This window comes from Theropithecus gelada, chromosome 6 (assembly GCF_003255815.1).
Source record: "Theropithecus gelada isolate Dixy chromosome 6, Tgel_1.0, whole genome shotgun sequence".
Lineage (NCBI taxonomy): Eukaryota > Metazoa > Chordata > Mammalia > Primates > Cercopithecidae > Theropithecus > Theropithecus gelada.
The window spans coordinates 176,261,212-176,278,680 of NC_037673.1; the positions used below are offsets into that span (position 1 = coordinate 176,261,212).

Consider the following 17,469-nt stretch of genomic DNA (forward strand, 5'->3'; position numbering starts at 1 on the left):
AAAAAAAAAAAAAAAAAAAAAAAAAATTACTCTGCTGGTTACCGGTAATAAGAAATAAATTTTGGTCAGGAGCAGTGGCTCACACCTGTAATCCCAGCACTTTGGGTGGCCGAGGTGGGCAGATCTCATGAGGCCAGGAGTTTGAGACCAACCTGGCCAACATGGTGAAAACCCATCTCCACTAAAAATACAAAACAGGCCCTGAGATCGAGCCACTGCACTCCAGCCCGGGCAACAGAGTGAGGTTCTGTCTCAAAAAAAAAAAAAAAAAAAAAAAGCAAACAACCAAAAAAGAAGTGTTGTTTTTTGGTTTTTTGTTTTTCTTTTCTTTAAGGAGTCTCACTCTGAGCCACCATGCCTGGCCAGAAGTAAGTTAAGTTTTACTGGCATTTAATTAAGGATTAACACTGGCTGCTTTTCTCAACCTGAATGTCAGATGACTTGTGTGTGAGTGTGTGTGTGTCTGTCTGTCTGTCTCATGTGGTATACCAGTTGTCCTGAATAAAGAAAGAGATTTCTGAAATGCAAAAGGGATGGTAGTGACTCTCTCATTCATCCATTTGTTTTCAGATAATACTGCCAACAGTATACTAGCCATATACTACTCAGTTACAGGATTTACAGACGAAATGATCCACTTTTTACTAAATTGTCCCTCATCAAACGGACAAATGCCTTTTTTAAAAACCCTAGCAAAAAGAAACTGGCAGAGCTGATACTTCTCTCTTTTTAGCTACTATAAAGGGTTAAAACCATCACTGGGGTGGTGCTCATGGCTGTAATCCCAGCACTTTGGGAGGCTGAGGTGGGTGGATCACGACGTCAGGAGTTCAAGACCAGCCTGGCCAACATGGTGAAACCCCGTCTCTACCAAAAATAGAAAAATTAGCTGAGTGTGGTGGTGTGCACCTTTAATCCCAGCTACTCAGGAGAGTGAGGCGGGAGAATTGCTTGAACCCGGGAGGCAGAGGTTGCAGTAAACTGAGATGGTGCCACCATACTCTGGTCTGGGCAACAGAGCGAAACTGGGTCTTAAAACAAAACAAAACAAAACAAAACAAAAAAACAAACCATCACCACCAATCAGATTTGGAAAAGAAAGTTAAAAAACTAGAAAATAACATAAAGACTATTAGAAATATAGATTTATGGGCCAGGCGCGGTGGCTCAAGCCTGTAATCCCAGCACTTTGGGAGGCCGAGACGGGCAGATCACGAGGTCTGGAGATCGAGACCATCCTGGCTAACCCAGTGAAACCCCACCTCTACTAAAAAAAATACAAAAAAAAAAAAAAACTAGCCGGGCGAGGTGGTGGGCACCTGTAGTCCCAGCTACTCGGGAGGCTGAGGCAGAAGAATGGCGTAAACCCAGGAGGCGGAGCTTGCAGTGAGCTGAGATCCGGCCACTGCACTCCAGCCTGGGCAGCAGAGCGAGACTCTGTCTCAAAAAACAAAACAAAAAAAAAGAAATAGAGATTTATTCCAGCTGTTACTATTAGCCTAAGTGTTGAGTCTCAAGATAGTAGCTGTGTTAAAAAAAAATTAATAGTGTATGTATGACATTTATGAGTTTAATGCATACCCTGGGGCTATATGTACATGTGCAACAGAGAAAAATCTGTGTCCTATTACTATAGAGAATGGGCTAGAAGGGAGCCAGAGTCCAGATGAGACCAGAGGAGGTTGCAACAGGTGTGGAGAGAAACAGACCACATTTTAGAGATACTTAGGAGTCTGGATCAATCGAACCCAGTAATTATTCAGATACGGGAGTGGGGGGTCTAAAGAGGGAGATTCCTCAGTTTCTGGCAAAACACACTGGGTAGAGGTGGTATTACTGACAGACAGCAAACACTAGAGGAGGAACAGATTAGGAAATATGAACTATGTTGGACACATTGGGCTTGAAAGACAACTCAGAGAAAAAGGACAATTCTTCCTCTCTGAAGAGTGTCTTACGGACACTCAAATATATTCCCAATAAAATGTGTACATATGTGTACAAAAGACACATACAATGCTCATGACTGGACTGCATTGTTTTTAACCACCAAAAAGCAGGAAACCCACAGGCCCATGGACAGCAGAATGCATAACTATCACATATTCATAAAGCAGATCACCAACAAAACCACTGCTACATGCAATAACATGAATTTATCTCACTAACATGATGTGAGCAAAAGAAACTAGTCACAAGAAGGCATACCATGACTCCACGTATATTGTGATATAAGAAATACATATTTAGTCTTCATCCCCGGTTTCTGTCATAGAGTTCCTAACATGTTAGTAATTTCCTGAGCGACAGGGGCGAGAGGAGCATGTTTTGTTATTCACAATAAGCCCCTTTCAACCATACCAGAGACTGTGCTAATAAGGCGACTCTTGGAAGATGGGGTCTGGTTGCCAGAGAAACCAATCGTGTGATTGGAGGACTGAAACTTTCAGCCCAACTCCCAGCCCCTCAAACTTCTGGAGAGGGGCAAGGGGCTAAAGATTGAGCTAATCCATGGCCAATGACTTAATCAATCACGTCTGTGTAGGGGTGGGCACAGCGGCTCACGCCTGTAATCCCAGCACTTTGGAAGGCTGAGGTGGGAGGATCACCCGAGGTCAGGAGTTTGAGACCAGCCTGGACAACATGGTGAAACCCCATCTCTACTAAAAATACAAAAACTATCTGGGTGTGGTGGTGCATGCCTGTAATTCCAGCTACTAGGGAGGCTGAGGCAGAAAACTGCTGGAACCTGGGAGGTGGAGGCTGCAGTGAGCCAAGATCACACCACTGCGCTCCAGCCTGGGTGACAGAGCGAAACTCAGTCTCAAAAAAAACATGTCTGTGTAATGGAGCCTCCCTAAAACCTTTAAACAACAGGGTTCAGGTAGCTTTGGGCTGGGCACGTGCCAAGAGGATTATTACACCACCCCAATATAACGACCGAAGCTCCTGGTCATGCGACCCTTCCAGACCTTACCCTATGCACCTCTCCAACTGGCTCTGAATTTGTATCTTACATAACACCCTTTATAATAACGAGGGATAGTAAGTAAAGTGTTTTCCTGAGTTCTATGAGCTGTTATATAGCAAATTATCAAACTAAGTAGGGAGTTACGGGAACCTCCTGAATGGTAGCCAAGTCAGATAGACGTGTGGGGACCCTCTGACCCACTACCTACAACCGGCGTCGGAAGTAGGGGCAGTTTTGTGGGACTAGGCCCTTTACCTGTGGGGTCTGTGCTAACTTCACCAGGTAGTTAGTGTCAGAATTGAGTTAAACTGTAGGACATCCAATTGATGTTGAAAACCCACACATTTGGTGTCAAGAGTGTTGTAGGTAAAAAGTTGTCCTTCACACGAGTTAAGAAACAGGTATACACTACGGTGTCAAAGTGAGGACAGCAGTTACTGCTGGGGAGTGAGGAGGGAAGGAGCAGTGACTGGAAGGGACCTGAGGGGGTCTGCAAAGCTGGCCACGCTCCACTTATCCACTAGGTTCATGGTTACGTCAGGGTGTTCACTCTGTGGGAAGTGGTCAGGCTGCAGAGTTACGGTTGTGTATTTTTTTTTTTTTTTTTTTTGAGACGGAGTCTCGCTCTGCCGCCCAGGCTGGAGTGCAGTGGCCGGATCTCAGCTCACTGCAAGCTCCGCCTCCCGGGTTCACGCCATTCTCCTGCCTCAGCCTCCCGAGTAGCTGGGACGACAGGCGCCCGCCACTGCGCCCGGCTAGTTTTTTGTATTTTTTAGTAGAGACGGGGTTTCACCGTGTTAGCCAGGATGGTCTCGATCTCCTGACCTTGTGATCCGCCCGTCTCGGCCTCCCAAAGTGCTGGGATTACAGGCTTGAGCCACCGCGCCCGGCCGTGTATTTTTCAGTGTATGTTACAGCTAGTAAAAATGTTTGCTAATTTTTAAAAATCTGGTCACTTTATTCCCCAGGTTAAAATCCTTCAACAGTATTCTAACACATGCTACAACACAGATGAACCTGAGGACATATGCTAAGTGAAATAATCCAGTTACAAATGGGCAAATACTGATGATTCTGCTTTTATGAGGGACCTAACCTAGTCAAATTCATAGAGACAGAAAGTAGAGTGGTGTTGGCAGGGGCTGGGGCAGAGGGGGTAATGAAGTCTTGTGGTTTAATGGGTATATTTTTATTTTTCATTTTTGAGATGGAGTCTCGCTCTGTCACCCAAGTTGGAGTGTAGTAGCGTGATCTCAGTTCACTGCAACCTCTGCCTCCCGGGTTCAAGTGAGTCTCCTGCCTCAGCCTCCTGAGTAGCTGAGACTACGGGTGCACACCACCACGCCTGGCTAAAGCCAATTTTTGTATTTTTAGTGGAGATGGGGGGTTTCACCATGTTGGCCAGGCTGCTCTTGAACTCATGACCTCAAGTGATCTGCCCACCTCAGCCTCCCTAAGTGCTGGGATTACAGGTGTGAGCCACTGTACCCGGCTGGTATAACGGGTATAGAGTTTCCATTTTGCAAGATAAAGAGTCCTGTAGATTGGTCACACAACAGTGTAAATGTACTTAACACTACTTAACAGTTAGATGGTCGATTTTATATGTATTTTACCACAATTAAAAATTTTTAAAACAACAACAAAATATCTCCAATAGTTTTCCATTCCTCTTATATAAAGTCCAAAATCCTAACAAGGCCTGGAAAACACTGACTTTTTCACCTCTACTGTGCCCCACTCTCCCCCTTACTCTCTACCTCCTTTCAAATTCCACAAGTACATCACGGTTTTTGCACCTTTTAGTCTTCGTGTGTACTTCCTTGGACTGAAACATCCTCCTTTCTGCCCCCTCTCAGTGTAATATCTGCTCATGCTGCAGTCTCAGCTTAAACATCATTTCTTCAGGGACGCCTTGTCCACCCTAGACTGAGTCTCTTCTGCCATTTTTGCTCTCAGCATCCCAATGCTTTCCCAAGACTATGATTACATAATTCTGTGTTGACCTGTGTAACGGTCTGCTCTCCCCAGATAGGACACAAGAGCTGACTCCTTTTACTTCCCCCCACCAGATAGCAACAGCATGCAGGAACTTCTTGTCCTGCCTGGTACTCAGTAGGTGCTTAATAATTATTTGATGAATGAATACTTGAGGCGACTGTCCCACAGGAATTTAGGATTTTTCTGATCCAGATGAATTAGTCTGCTGATAACATGCAAATGAGAAGCTGCATCATTGACCTTTAAGGAGTTATAGAAAAGAAATGTTGGAAAACTAACCTGTGTACAGAGCACTCTGACACGAAACAGTGAAGGCGAGCCGTGAAAACAACTGACCCGTTAGGGTCCCACTAAGCCTTAGCAAAGTTTCACACACGATTATTGAAAGAATAATCTGCAGACAGTGTGAAGAGAAAGCTGTAATGGAGGGCTGCCAGCACAGGCCTGCTACGTGAGGGAGGCAGAATGGCGGCTCCCTCAAAGATGACCATCTCCCAATTCCCAGGACCTGTCAGTGAATACATCAGGTAACAGGGCAAGGGGGAGTTAGGTTACAGATGAAACAAGGTTGAGAATCGGCTGACTTTACAATAAAGAGATTCTCCTGGACTATCTGGGTGGGCCCAACGTAATCACAAGGGCCTTTTAAATGTGGATGACAGAAGAAGAAAGTCAAAGTCAGAGATTTGAAGATGGCGGAAGGGGCCATGGACCAGGGAACATAGGCAGCTTCTACAAGCTGAAAAAGGCAAGGAAATGATTCCCCCGGAGAGCTCCAAAGCCACGCCGTCTTGCCCACACCTTGGTCTCATGCAGGTCAGTGAAACTCATTTCAGAATCCTGACCTCCCGAACTGAAAGAGAAGTACATTGTGTTGTTGTAAGCCACCTAGTTCACGGTAATTTGTTAGTGTGGCAATAAGAAACTAACACACCCACGGTGGCTCAAGCCTGTAATCCCAGCACTTTGGGAGGCCGAGACGGGCGGATCACGAGGTCAGGAGATCGAGACCATCCTGGCTAACACGGTGAAACCCCATCTCTGCTAAAAAAATACAAAAAACTAGCCGGGCGTGGTGGCGGCGCCTGTAGTCCCAGCTACTTGGGAAGCTGAGGCAGGAGACTGGCGTGAACCTGGGAGGCAGAGCTTGCAGTGAGCTGAGATCCGGCCACTGCACTCCAGCCTGGGTGACAGAGCGAGACTCCGTCTCAAAAAAAAAAAAAAAAAGAAACTAACACACCAAGGCTACGCCAGAAAGATTTGCTGCTTTTCCCTCCGTGCAGTGGCTCCCAGCCTAGCCAATCAGGAACAAAGTACACAAAGTATCTTTGTTTTTTCCACCAGAGCATCTGATTATGTCTTTTACGATATCATAAGCTGAAGTAACACATGCTAAATGCAAAGTCAATAAAGTGAATTAGAAAACTCTGTGAAAGGGCCATCCCTGAAGAGTGCTGATTGACGGAATAACATCAACCATCCCAGATTTTTAGCAGCACACTACAAAGGCCTGTTCATTCGCTTGCCAATACTTCCATCTGTAACTTAGAGTAGGGATTCTTAACTTGGGGCTTCAAGAGGTAACTGGCCTCCTAAACCTTACTAAGAGTTTTGCGTATATCCATATAAATATCTAGTTTTCTGGAGAAAGGTCCACAGCGTTCATCACTTATTAAAGGGGATCTACAAAGCAAAAAGCTAAGAACCACTAACTCAGATGAAGATACAGAAAGCTATGTTCATGCATTCACTAGTGACACAAGCTGCTACAAAGAGTGAAGACTGTGGGTGACACATCAGGATTCAGAAAGTATCCTGAAGGGCTGAATGAAATGGCTGATGGCTCAGGAGCAGCCTCTGTGAAAAACACTGAAAGTTTAATCAACAGTAAGCTCAGGATGAGTCCATGATTAGGAAAACCAAAACAACTGACATGACTTCAGGCACGTCTGGAGGATGAAGAAAGTAGCTCTACTCTCTCCTGTGCTGGCAAAGCTAACCCTGCAGGCCTGCGTTCAACGCTGAGATTCTCTTTGTATTAGTTTCCTGTGGCTGCCACAAGACATCACAAACTTGGTGGCTTAAAACAACACAGTCTCCCAGTTCTGGGGCCCCAAAGTCTGGTGTTAGCAGGGCTGGCTCCTTCTGGAGGCTCAAGGGAAAAACCGCCTCCAGCCCCTCTCCCAGTGTCTGATGGCTGCCAGCCAGGCCTTGCACCCGCTGGTTTGTGGCAGAATGATGCCATCTCTGTAACCTCCTCCTTCCCAGGGCTGCCTTCTCTGTGTGTCTTTCTGTATCTTTTCTTCTTCTTACAAGGACACTAGTCTTTGGATTTAGAGCCACACTAAACTAGTATGATTTTATCCTGATCGTCAACTAATTATACCTGCAGAGATCCTATTTCCAAATGAGGGCATATTCTGAGGTTCTAGAGGGACGTGAATTTTTGTGGACACTATTTAACTCATCTCTTAGTCCTTTCGCGATGCTGTAACAAAATACCTTAGACTGGGTAATTTATAAACAGCATAAACTTGTTTCACATAGTTCTGCAGGCTGGGAAGTCTGAGATCAAGCCACCAGCTGATGTGGCATCAGGGCCTTCTGTTTGCTTCATCAATGGAGACTTCTTTGTGTCCTCACATGGCAGAAAAGGGCAAACATGCTTCCCCCTCCCCCAGTCTCTTTTTTTTTTTTTAGACAGAGTCTCACTCTGTCACCCAGGATGGAGTGTAATGATGCGATCTCGGCTCACTGCAACCTCCGCCTCCCAGGTTCAAGTGATTCTCCTGCCTCAGCCTCCTGAGTAGCTGGGACTTCAGGCACCTGCCACCATGCCGGGATAATTTTTGTATTTTGTTTTGTTTTTTTTTTTTAGTAAAGACGGGGTTTCACCATGTTGGCCAGGATGGTCTTGATCTTGTGACCTCGTAATCCCCCGCCTCAGCCTCCCAAAGTGCTAGGATCACAGGTGTGAGCCACCGCGCCCAGCCCCCACGAGCCTCTTTTATAAGGGCACTAATCCCATTCATGAGAGCTCTGCCCTCACAAACTAATCACCCTCAAAGGGCCTACCTCTTAACACTATCACATTGGAAATGGAACTTCAACATATGAATTCGGGGGGACACCAACATTCAGACTACAGCGCCCACTACACCCTTTCAGTGGAATATTAATAGACAAATGCATTCTGAGGTTTAAGATACCATATTCCCAAGAATGGTCAAAATAAATAGGGATATGAAGCCTAAAGGTTAGAGGACTTGAGTCAGACAAGGAAACTGTCTATAAATATCTGAACCATTTTTTTCCAGATGAAAACGACTTTCTAACACTCGGTTTGCCAGAGATGAATGTGGTATATTTCTGTCACCACATTTGTTCAATCTTAAGCTGTACAAGTATCTGACTGGGATGCTGAAGCCTCAGATGGGGGACTTGACTTGTTGATTACTAATGGGCATTACATTCTAAGATTCTCAATCTGTCCAGTTAACTGGCCATTTTACAGAACCAAAGAATTTTTGTAAAGTTCCACTAATATAGCAAACACTGCGGGATGCCAGCCAGAGGGTACACACTGTAAAGAAAACTTAGAAGCCCTGGGAACTGAAAGAGTATCAGAATGGTTTCAGCAGGTGAGCAAGGGAGAAACGACCTGGGGGTGGGGAGGAGGAAGGGGCCGGAGCCAGACCAAGCAGTGAACACCTCATACTGCACAGAGACTTCCGACGTCCATTCTAAGGATGATGACGAGCCACTGCAGGGGTTTAAGCAAGGAGTAACATGACTGGGTGAACCTTTAAGATTATTTTGGCTACCATAGAAGAAAAGATTGATAGAAGTTATGCAAAAAAACAGAGAGACCAAGAAAAAGACAGCAGGAAATGACAGTTGCCTGAACTAATGCAGCAGCCATGAAAATGTCAAACAACAGATACATACGATCCATTCTGGAGGTGAATCACGGAGATGGATTAGATGTGGAATGTGAGCCAAAGAAGCAAGGATGGTCCTAAATTTCTGTAAATAACAAGGGTGGTACGACGGTGTCATTTATTGAGCCGGGAAAGACTGGAGAGCACTGGTAGCAGATGGGGAGGTGAAAAAATGAATCTGAGCTCCATGTGGAGCTTGTCAATCTGGAGACGTCTTCGTGACACTGAAGTAAAGATACCAACAGGCAGCCAAGTGCATGAACCTAGAGAGGCCTGGGCTAAAAATAAAGACATGGGAGCAGGTAACAGGAGGCACGTGGAGAGAAAACAATTCCCATCTCAGTGTTGTCTTATTTCATTACGAGAAAATATTTTTGGATTACTGGACACTGTGAAGTGCCCATTTGGTTTTTCTTGAAATGTCTGATCTCAAACCTAACACTTTCCCCAGCAACATTCAGCTGCTGGTTGAGCTGCAGGAAGCATGAGAAAGGCGGACGGCACATGAGAAAGGCGGACGGCACATGAGAAAGGCGGACAGCACATGAGAAAGACTGACGGCACATGAGAAAGACGGACGGTACATGGTTCATCCAGAATGGAAATTTTGTGTTTACAAAAGCTTCTGTAAATACAAAATTACTTTTGGAAGACAGAGGAAAAAGAGGTGATTTCATGGAATTACATCAAAAAAGAAGAGAAGCCAGAAGACGGCTAAAAGATAACTCACTCCATCCAATGGAGACAAAGGACACGATCACACTGAGCTCACTTCCATTACTGCTGAGAGCTTGTCACAACGGATAGGGGGGAAGGAGGGAACTGCCAGAGATAAAGGAAACACTATGAGACAGGCAATGTAGGACCTATTATAATAAATTCTTTTATGTCCATGGATTTAAGCCTATTTATGGAATAAAATCAATTTAACAGTAGCTTTCCCCGATTTCACAGTCTCCTGAAATATTGTTTAGTTTGTGCACAATCTCAAATTCCACAGCATGTCACTAGACTTGGAGGAGATGCTGGGAAAATAACAAGCTTCTCAAACGAGAAAAAACAAAAATAGGGAGCAGATTCACTTGCAGTGAGCAAAGGGAAAAGAGTGGGAATCTTACTGTATTCATCTATGAAAAAAGCAAATTCATCCAATGGCTTGCAATGACACACACCTGCCCCAGTCACCCACCTGCCTCAGTCACCCTACCTGTCCCTAGTCCCCAGAGGCAACCCCTTTCAACAGTTTTTAGTTCTTCTGGTGGCCTACTCCACCGTTCCAAACAGCTCTCCAGTCATCATTTCTTGGTTTGTCAACTTTGGACATCGTGTGCAGATATATGACGTCACAAATCAGGATTGTGTGTTTACTCACTCTTCAACTCCCCTTCGTCCCGATTTTATTGTTATTTTTATTTTCCTCTGTGTTCGAACTTTTCTAGCTTCTGCATGTAGAAACTATCTCTTGAATCCCCATCCTGTGAGATGAATAAACTGACTCCCTCACCCTCCCTAACTTTTCTCTCTTCCATTTCTCCACCCTTGTCATCTGTGTTTGTAGAGTCTCAAGGTTTCTGCTCTGTAACTACAATTAAGTCTTCCATGCTTTAACTATAGATTAGTTCTAAACAGCGAAAACCACAAAACCAATAGGAGCGTTAACATCATCAGCATATAAATATTACACTAAAAGCTGAGTCCTGTACTAGGATTCCACTTGTCTAGGATTCACAAACTGCTCAAAATCATGACATACTTCAGCTTGCTTCATATTTGGACCAAGTTGCCTTAGTCCTAGAGTTCCTCTTTTCTTACTAGAGAAAAAACATGCCTTTTTCAACATTTTCCTAGTATCTTCCAGTTCCTTAATAATCCTAACAAATGCATGGAATTCATTCTGTTCTTGGAGCTACAGAATGAATTTAAAAAAAAAAAACAACAAAAAACCTTGCAAAGACTGACTTGTTCCTAGTTATCCCCTTCAGAAGGTATGACTTTTCCCCCTGTCCTTTCATGAAAATTTTTCCCCTTTCATAGTAAAAATTAACAATAATTTTTAAGAGAAATGTCACCCATTATCTAACTGATATAACACAACTACTTTTATGTCTGCATACTACTTGGAGTCCTTATCCACTGTAAATAAATTTAACACAATCATAGTTCACAACGATCCCCTTTTTATGGCTGTGTAACACTCCACTGAGTGGATATATCATAATTTATTAAACCCACTTGGGAAGCGGTACAAAGAAGTAGTTAAAGTACAGGCACAAGGCTGGGCGCGGTGGCTCATGCCTGTAATCCCAACACTTTGGGAGACTGAGACGGGCAGATCACAAGGTCAGGAGATCGAGACCATCCTGGCAAACATGGTGAAACCCCATCTCTACTAAAAATACAAAAAATTAGCAAGGTGTGTCGGCACACGCCTGTAATCCCAGCTACTCAGGAGGCTGAGGCAGGAGAACTGCTTGAACCTGGGAGGCGGAGGTTGCAGTGAGCCGAGATTAAGCCACCGCATTCCAGCCTGGGCGATAGAGCAAGACTCTGTCCCAAAAAAAAAAAAAAAAAAAGAACTATGTAAAGAAAGAGTTCACAAACACAGAAAAAAGTAAGTTTCCTTCCTTCTTTTCTTTAACAAAATTTTCATTGCCTTGCTTAAGCAGGTATCTTATTCACAATTGCCTCTGAATAACTTTCATTTATTGTCCAAATTCAAATCTAAAATTTTTATCAAATTCAAATCTAAATTTTTGTCAACGATTAAAATGTTACCTATTGCAGGCTTTATAAAATTGTTCAATCGAAAAGGTAATATCACAAACATTAAACAATGTCATGCTAATAACGTTTAATGTCTTCACTGCTGCATAATATGTGCATATATGTGTACACATACACACACCCTCTGATAAGGTTTGGCTCTGTGTCCCCACCCAAATCTCATTTTGAATTGTACTCCCATAAATCCCAGCGTTGTGGGAGGGACCCGATGGGAGATAACTGGAATCATGGGAGCGTTTCCCCCATACTACTCTCATGGTGGTGAGTAAGTCTCACCAGATTGGATGGTTTTATCAGGGTCTCCACTTCTGCACCCTCCTAATCTTCTCTGGCTGCTGCCATGTAAGTGCCTCTGCCATCCACCATGATCCTGAGGCCTCCCCAGCCCCGTGAAACTGGAAGTCCAATTAAACCTCTTTTTCTTTCCAGTCTCAGGCATGTCTTTATCAGCAGCATGAAAACAGACTAATACACCTTCCCAATATGATTGGTTTAACAAGAACAACACTCTCCCTAATGGGTACAGTCTAGCAAGTTTGTTTAAAAAGATTTGTCTTAGCCTGGGCAATACAGTGAGACCCTGTCTCTACAAAAAATTTATAAAATTAGCCAGGTATCGGGCGGATCACCTGAGGTCGGGAGTTCGAGACCAGCCTGACCAACATGGAGAAACCCCCGTCTCCACTAAAAATACAAAAAATTAGCCCTCTGATAAGGTTTGGCTTATTAGGGCGTGGTGGCACATGCCTGTAATCCCAGCTACTAGGGAGGCTGAGGCAGGAGAATCGCTTGAACCCGGGAGGCGAAGGTTGCGGTGAGCCAAGATCGCGCCATTGCACTCCAGCCTGGGCAACAAGAGCGAAATTCTGTCTCAAAAAAAAAAAAAAAAAAAATTAGCCAGGTATAATGGTGTGCACCTGCAGTCTCAGCTACCTGGGAGACCGAGGCAGGAGGACTCATCACTTGACTCCCCGAGGTCGAGGCTACAGTGAGCTACGATCACACCACTGCATTCCAGCCTGGGCAACACAGCAAGACCCTGTCCTTAAAATAAAATAAAAGACATGTCTTACTAATTTACAGTCACACTTTGTTCAAGGTGGGAGGGATCTTAGAAGTTATCTAGTCTTGAGGCCCAAATGCAGCGCAAGATTAGACGGGGCAAGGTGGGGTGAGGTCAGTGAGAGCTCACAAGCTTTGTCATCTGACAGGTAGCTAGCCCTCAGCTCCTTCTGCTCCCCTCCACGGTGACTTTTTTAAACCCAAATCTACGTCTTTATTCCTATTAATTTTTTAAAGCTATATAGCTCATCATTCTACACATTAAGATCTTTGCAATTCTGACCCTGCTATCAAATATATCTGTTATACATGCCACATCTTTATCAAAACCACTGGCACGGCAACAGAAGACCTTCACAAAGAGAAGCGCAGGAGGAGGAAAAATCAGAGGCAGTAAATGTAGATAATGTTTAGAGGTTCACTGTAAGAGAGAAATGGGGTGGTAGCAGGATAGGGATTTGGTGGAGAGATTAAGCGGTTTTTAAAAAATACTCAAACATTTATAGGCTAATGGAAATAATCATTCAAATGTGAAGGAAAAACAGTATGTAAAAACATGTCATAAGCTGTAAAGTTCAACATAAATATAATTTATTATATATATCCACTTTTCTCTTGCCAGGCTATTTATGTTAAAATTTGATTTTTAGAGCCTCCAGCTCTTTCTGAATTCTCCTTCTGAATATTGAGACCCTGCTCCCATGATCATATCTCCTTTTTCTCTGAATATTTTGAAATCTGCGTCCCATAGCCCCTGCTTTTGCTGTTATAAATTCAAACATTACATGACCCCTTTCACCCAAATCTTGTTTTCACATCAATCTCCTCCACGGTTTATGAGAATTTCTAAAAACCAATTTCAGATTCGTTAAAGGAACCATCAAAGGCGTCATCTAATAGGATTACATTTTTAAACATAAAAACCTAAGATTCACTTTTTTGAGTTTTATTGCATCCCTAAGCAAGTTAACAAAAAAGGTTTATTATTTGGTAAAATTATTCTCTAAGGGTGTAACATCCAATCCTGAAAATTTCTATGCAAAGCAAGAAGTGGCCGATACTAAATTCTTCCCCAGCAGCACATCTGCATACATAATCACATCACCAACACAGGCTTTCTCCTCTCCCAACCCCCACTCTGGGCTCAAACAAAAAGTTAGTGTGCACACACAGAAAGCACATTTACAATGTCTGCTCCACAACAGACCCTGCTAGGCTGCTCTGCAGAGGTACTAAATAGTTTGCTCCTAGTTCTAAGCTTACTATTTGAGTAAGTAATAAAGAAGCAATGGTGATCTGTGCATAAATACACGACACGTTCCTTCAAAACTCCGTTTCTAAACACAAATTCTTTACCAGTTAAAATATAAAATTTGTTAGCCCCAGGCAAATGATTCTACACCCACCAATGCATTCCACTTAATGGCAAAGACATATTTTTAAAGTATACTCGTTCATAAAGTATCTCATAAAGTATACTACATGAAGTATAGCACTTGCCAAAATATACTTTTAAAATACCAAAGTGCCTAAGAAAAAAAAAAATTGACTATTTGTTCTTTAAAGGGATAGGACAAATAAATCTTATTCAGAAATTCACACATGATAGTAGCACTGCAAAGCAGACAGAAAGGTTTCTAGTTTCATAAATCAATCCACAGCTTTAAAATGAGCCATCATGTTAAACTCTAGGAAAACTATAAAGTTCTTTTGTCTTTATGTTCATTTCTATCAAACACCCTCAAAACAAATTTTCATGAATTTCACATAAATTGGCCACAGCTGTTTTTGGACCAGGACCTGTCTCATAACTTTGTGTGTAATCTGAACATTACTTTGCTTAGTGTCAACACATAGTAAGTCCTCAATAAACATGTCAAGAATTCTCCTCAATTCAAAATTATAAGAGCATCAAAGTCATAAGGATGCACTATTTTTTCTAAAACTAAAAAACTGTGAAACTCATTAAATCAAGATTATAATGTAAAATATCCAAGTATTCCAATTTTAAATCATTTTCTTAAACACGAATAATTTTAACAGACACATATCACCACTTCTGTTTCTAAAATAAATTCCTACGTTCCTGCTGCAACAGCAGATTTAGATTTATATAAACCCATAGGTTTAGAAACTATTGACAGGCAGACTAACTTATAAAGATCCCCAGTAGAAGCTATGCTTTATAGAGATGGATTTTTTAAAATCTGTTTCGTTCACTGCTGCTGCCTCTCCTTCACCAACGCCTTGGCACACAGGATTTCAATTAATATTTGCTGGACTGAAAAACGGCATATGTGTGTGAAGACCCTTGGTACAAAGCCAGACTCAGACCACCTGTAGGATCCCCCACCCCCAACCCCATCCCCCTGAGAAAACCTGGAGCAGGCCCATGTGGGAAGGACACAAAATGACCCCTAGAGAATCAAGGAAAGGGAGACTAAACCTCAAGGGGACTGACTTCACACTCAGTCTTCACACACTGCCCAAATGTGTTCATTCTGTTGCAGTGTCTAAAATCTCACCAACTGAGAGATTCCTTTAGGTTACCAAATCTCCTCTTTTCAGAATTAAGGAACCATTTGAACCTGTCAACAACCTTAAGAGATGTACATTTCATCATTCCATTTTACAGATGAGGAAACTGAGGCTAAATGGCGGAGTTACTTTTTCAGTGTCACACAATATACGTAGAGCACAGGCCTGACTCAGAACCTTTCATCCTACAGCGCTGCCTCCCCAATGAGAGGGGAACAGGACTAACCTTCATTCACACCTCAATACATGAGCTGGTTCCCAATACCCTTCTACAGAAATACCTAAAGCGAGTTTTCTCAAAGACGGGGCTTTGGTTTGGGGTGACAGCAAGCAACAAGTAGTTGAAGCACATGAACACTGTGGAGGCAAGGATCTGAAGTTCAGACCATGGATTTGGGGTGCTTGAGGGAACCAAGCCTCAAAGACAAACCACAAATTTCACAACACTGCAGAGGGCCAGCCCGTGCTCCAGAACAGCTTGCCTCCCTCTTCCTCTTTCTACCCTTCCACGTGACCCTCACGGTTCTCCCCACCAGAAAAGAGGCTACCATTGTTAGTTGCCAGAGTCTGGCCACACTGTGCATCTCAACCACAGTGACTGGCACAGAGCAGGAACGCAAATATTTACTGAATGAACCCAAGACAAAAGTTGTTTCTGTGGCCAAGCTGGGACCCTAACTGCCATTTTTTAACACAGTGGAGATGAGATATGCGCCTGAAGCACCTGATTACTGGTGTAAAACGGACTTTTAAAAGCCCAGTCTGAGTTGGGGACAGGCTACAGTAAAAGCCTTCTGTGATTATTTTTCCCCAGCCAGCCTGTCTCAAAGAAGAAAACAGCTTGGCACTTTGGCATACAAATACAGACCTCAGAGGGGCATAATATGCTAATATCTTAAGAGTGTAAAAGCAAACCATTACTTGATTTAGGCTGCCTACTTTAGGTCATCCTAACATGAACAGCAGTTTAGAGAAGAAAAATCCCCTCTCAGCATTCTCAGGGTGACAATGAGGGTGGCGATAATAGCAGGTATTTCCCAAAAGTTCAAAGTGGGCCAAAACCCAAAAAATCATATTCCGCGATGTGCAAAACGTTTCCTTCAAACCATGACTAATAATTTAAACAAATACATGTTTACACCAAATAATTAACTAAACAAAGCCCATGTTTATAGGAAAACATGACATTAAGCCAAATGGTTTCAAAGACAATTCTTGAAAATTTTACCTATTTCCCTTTTGGTCGGCACCCGTGACCTGAAAAGCCTTGGCTAGTAGTTCTGATTAGTATCAAATCCTCATAATGTGACATTTTTAGGCGTCAAATTACAGTAAAACTACTAGGGCAAGAACAGGAGCCAAAAGCAACAGGGAAGATGTCCATTTTCCTCTTACACCCCCCGCCTCCATTTACCACTTAACGGCACGTTTTTATGTTAGAAAAGGGCCGCATCCTTCGAGATCCAGCGCAGCGTTAAGTCCGTGATTTCAGGAACTAACCTGCCGCTTCCAAAATACAGGCTGAGATGTCCTCCCCATGAATTAGTTTTGCGCTCTTGCACCACCTCCTTTGTCTACGCTGTCCCTGCAAACTCCTAGCTCAATGCCCTCCAGCAAACAAGCTGCTGAACGCAAAGACGACCGTTCCAAGTCTTTTTTCAAAGAAGGGGAAAACCCAATCACGCTCCTGAAGCCTGGTTCCCACGGGAGCAGGCCGGGCTGTCCACGACGGAAGCCTCGACCCCGGCTGGGGCCGTCGGCCCGGCAGCGCGCAGCGGGAGAGCCAGGGCCAGAGCCGGGGCCGGGAACCCTAGCCCGGCCGCCTCCGCGGGATGCAGCGACCACCGCCCGCCGCCCCCGGGCCGACACTCACCTCCGTGGAGGGGCAGCGGCGCCAGCACCTGGCCGCGGACCTCGGCCTTGGGGGAGTCCAGCCCGTAGCGCCCGCGGTCGATGCGGAACGTGAGCGGGGCTCCGCGGCCGGGCTCCTGCACCGTCACGTTGATGAGCGCCGTGTAGTACTCCTGGCTCGCGTTGTCTGCCCGCGCCGGCCACAGGCTGCAGGTCAGCAGGGCGAGCGCGGCGAGCCGGGCAGCGCCCGCCCGCCCCGCGCAGCTCATCGTCCCTCCGGCCGCCGCCGCCGCCGCCGCTCGCTGACCGGGCTCCGGGGCC

At 44.3% G+C, this 17,469-nt stretch overlaps 1 protein-coding gene across 1 annotated transcript in view; it reads right to left on the reverse strand.

Annotated features, from left to right (window-relative positions):
- RNF130 (ring finger protein 130) overlaps positions 1-17,469 on the reverse strand; it is a 110,514-nt gene extending 93,045 nt beyond the window's left edge. The window contains exon 1 of the mRNA XM_025387977.1: positions 17,171-17,469. Coding sequence (XP_025243762.1) covers positions 17,171-17,417 — 247 coding nt within the window. The 5' untranslated portion in view covers positions 17,418-17,469. The remainder of the gene's footprint in view (positions 1-17,170) is intronic.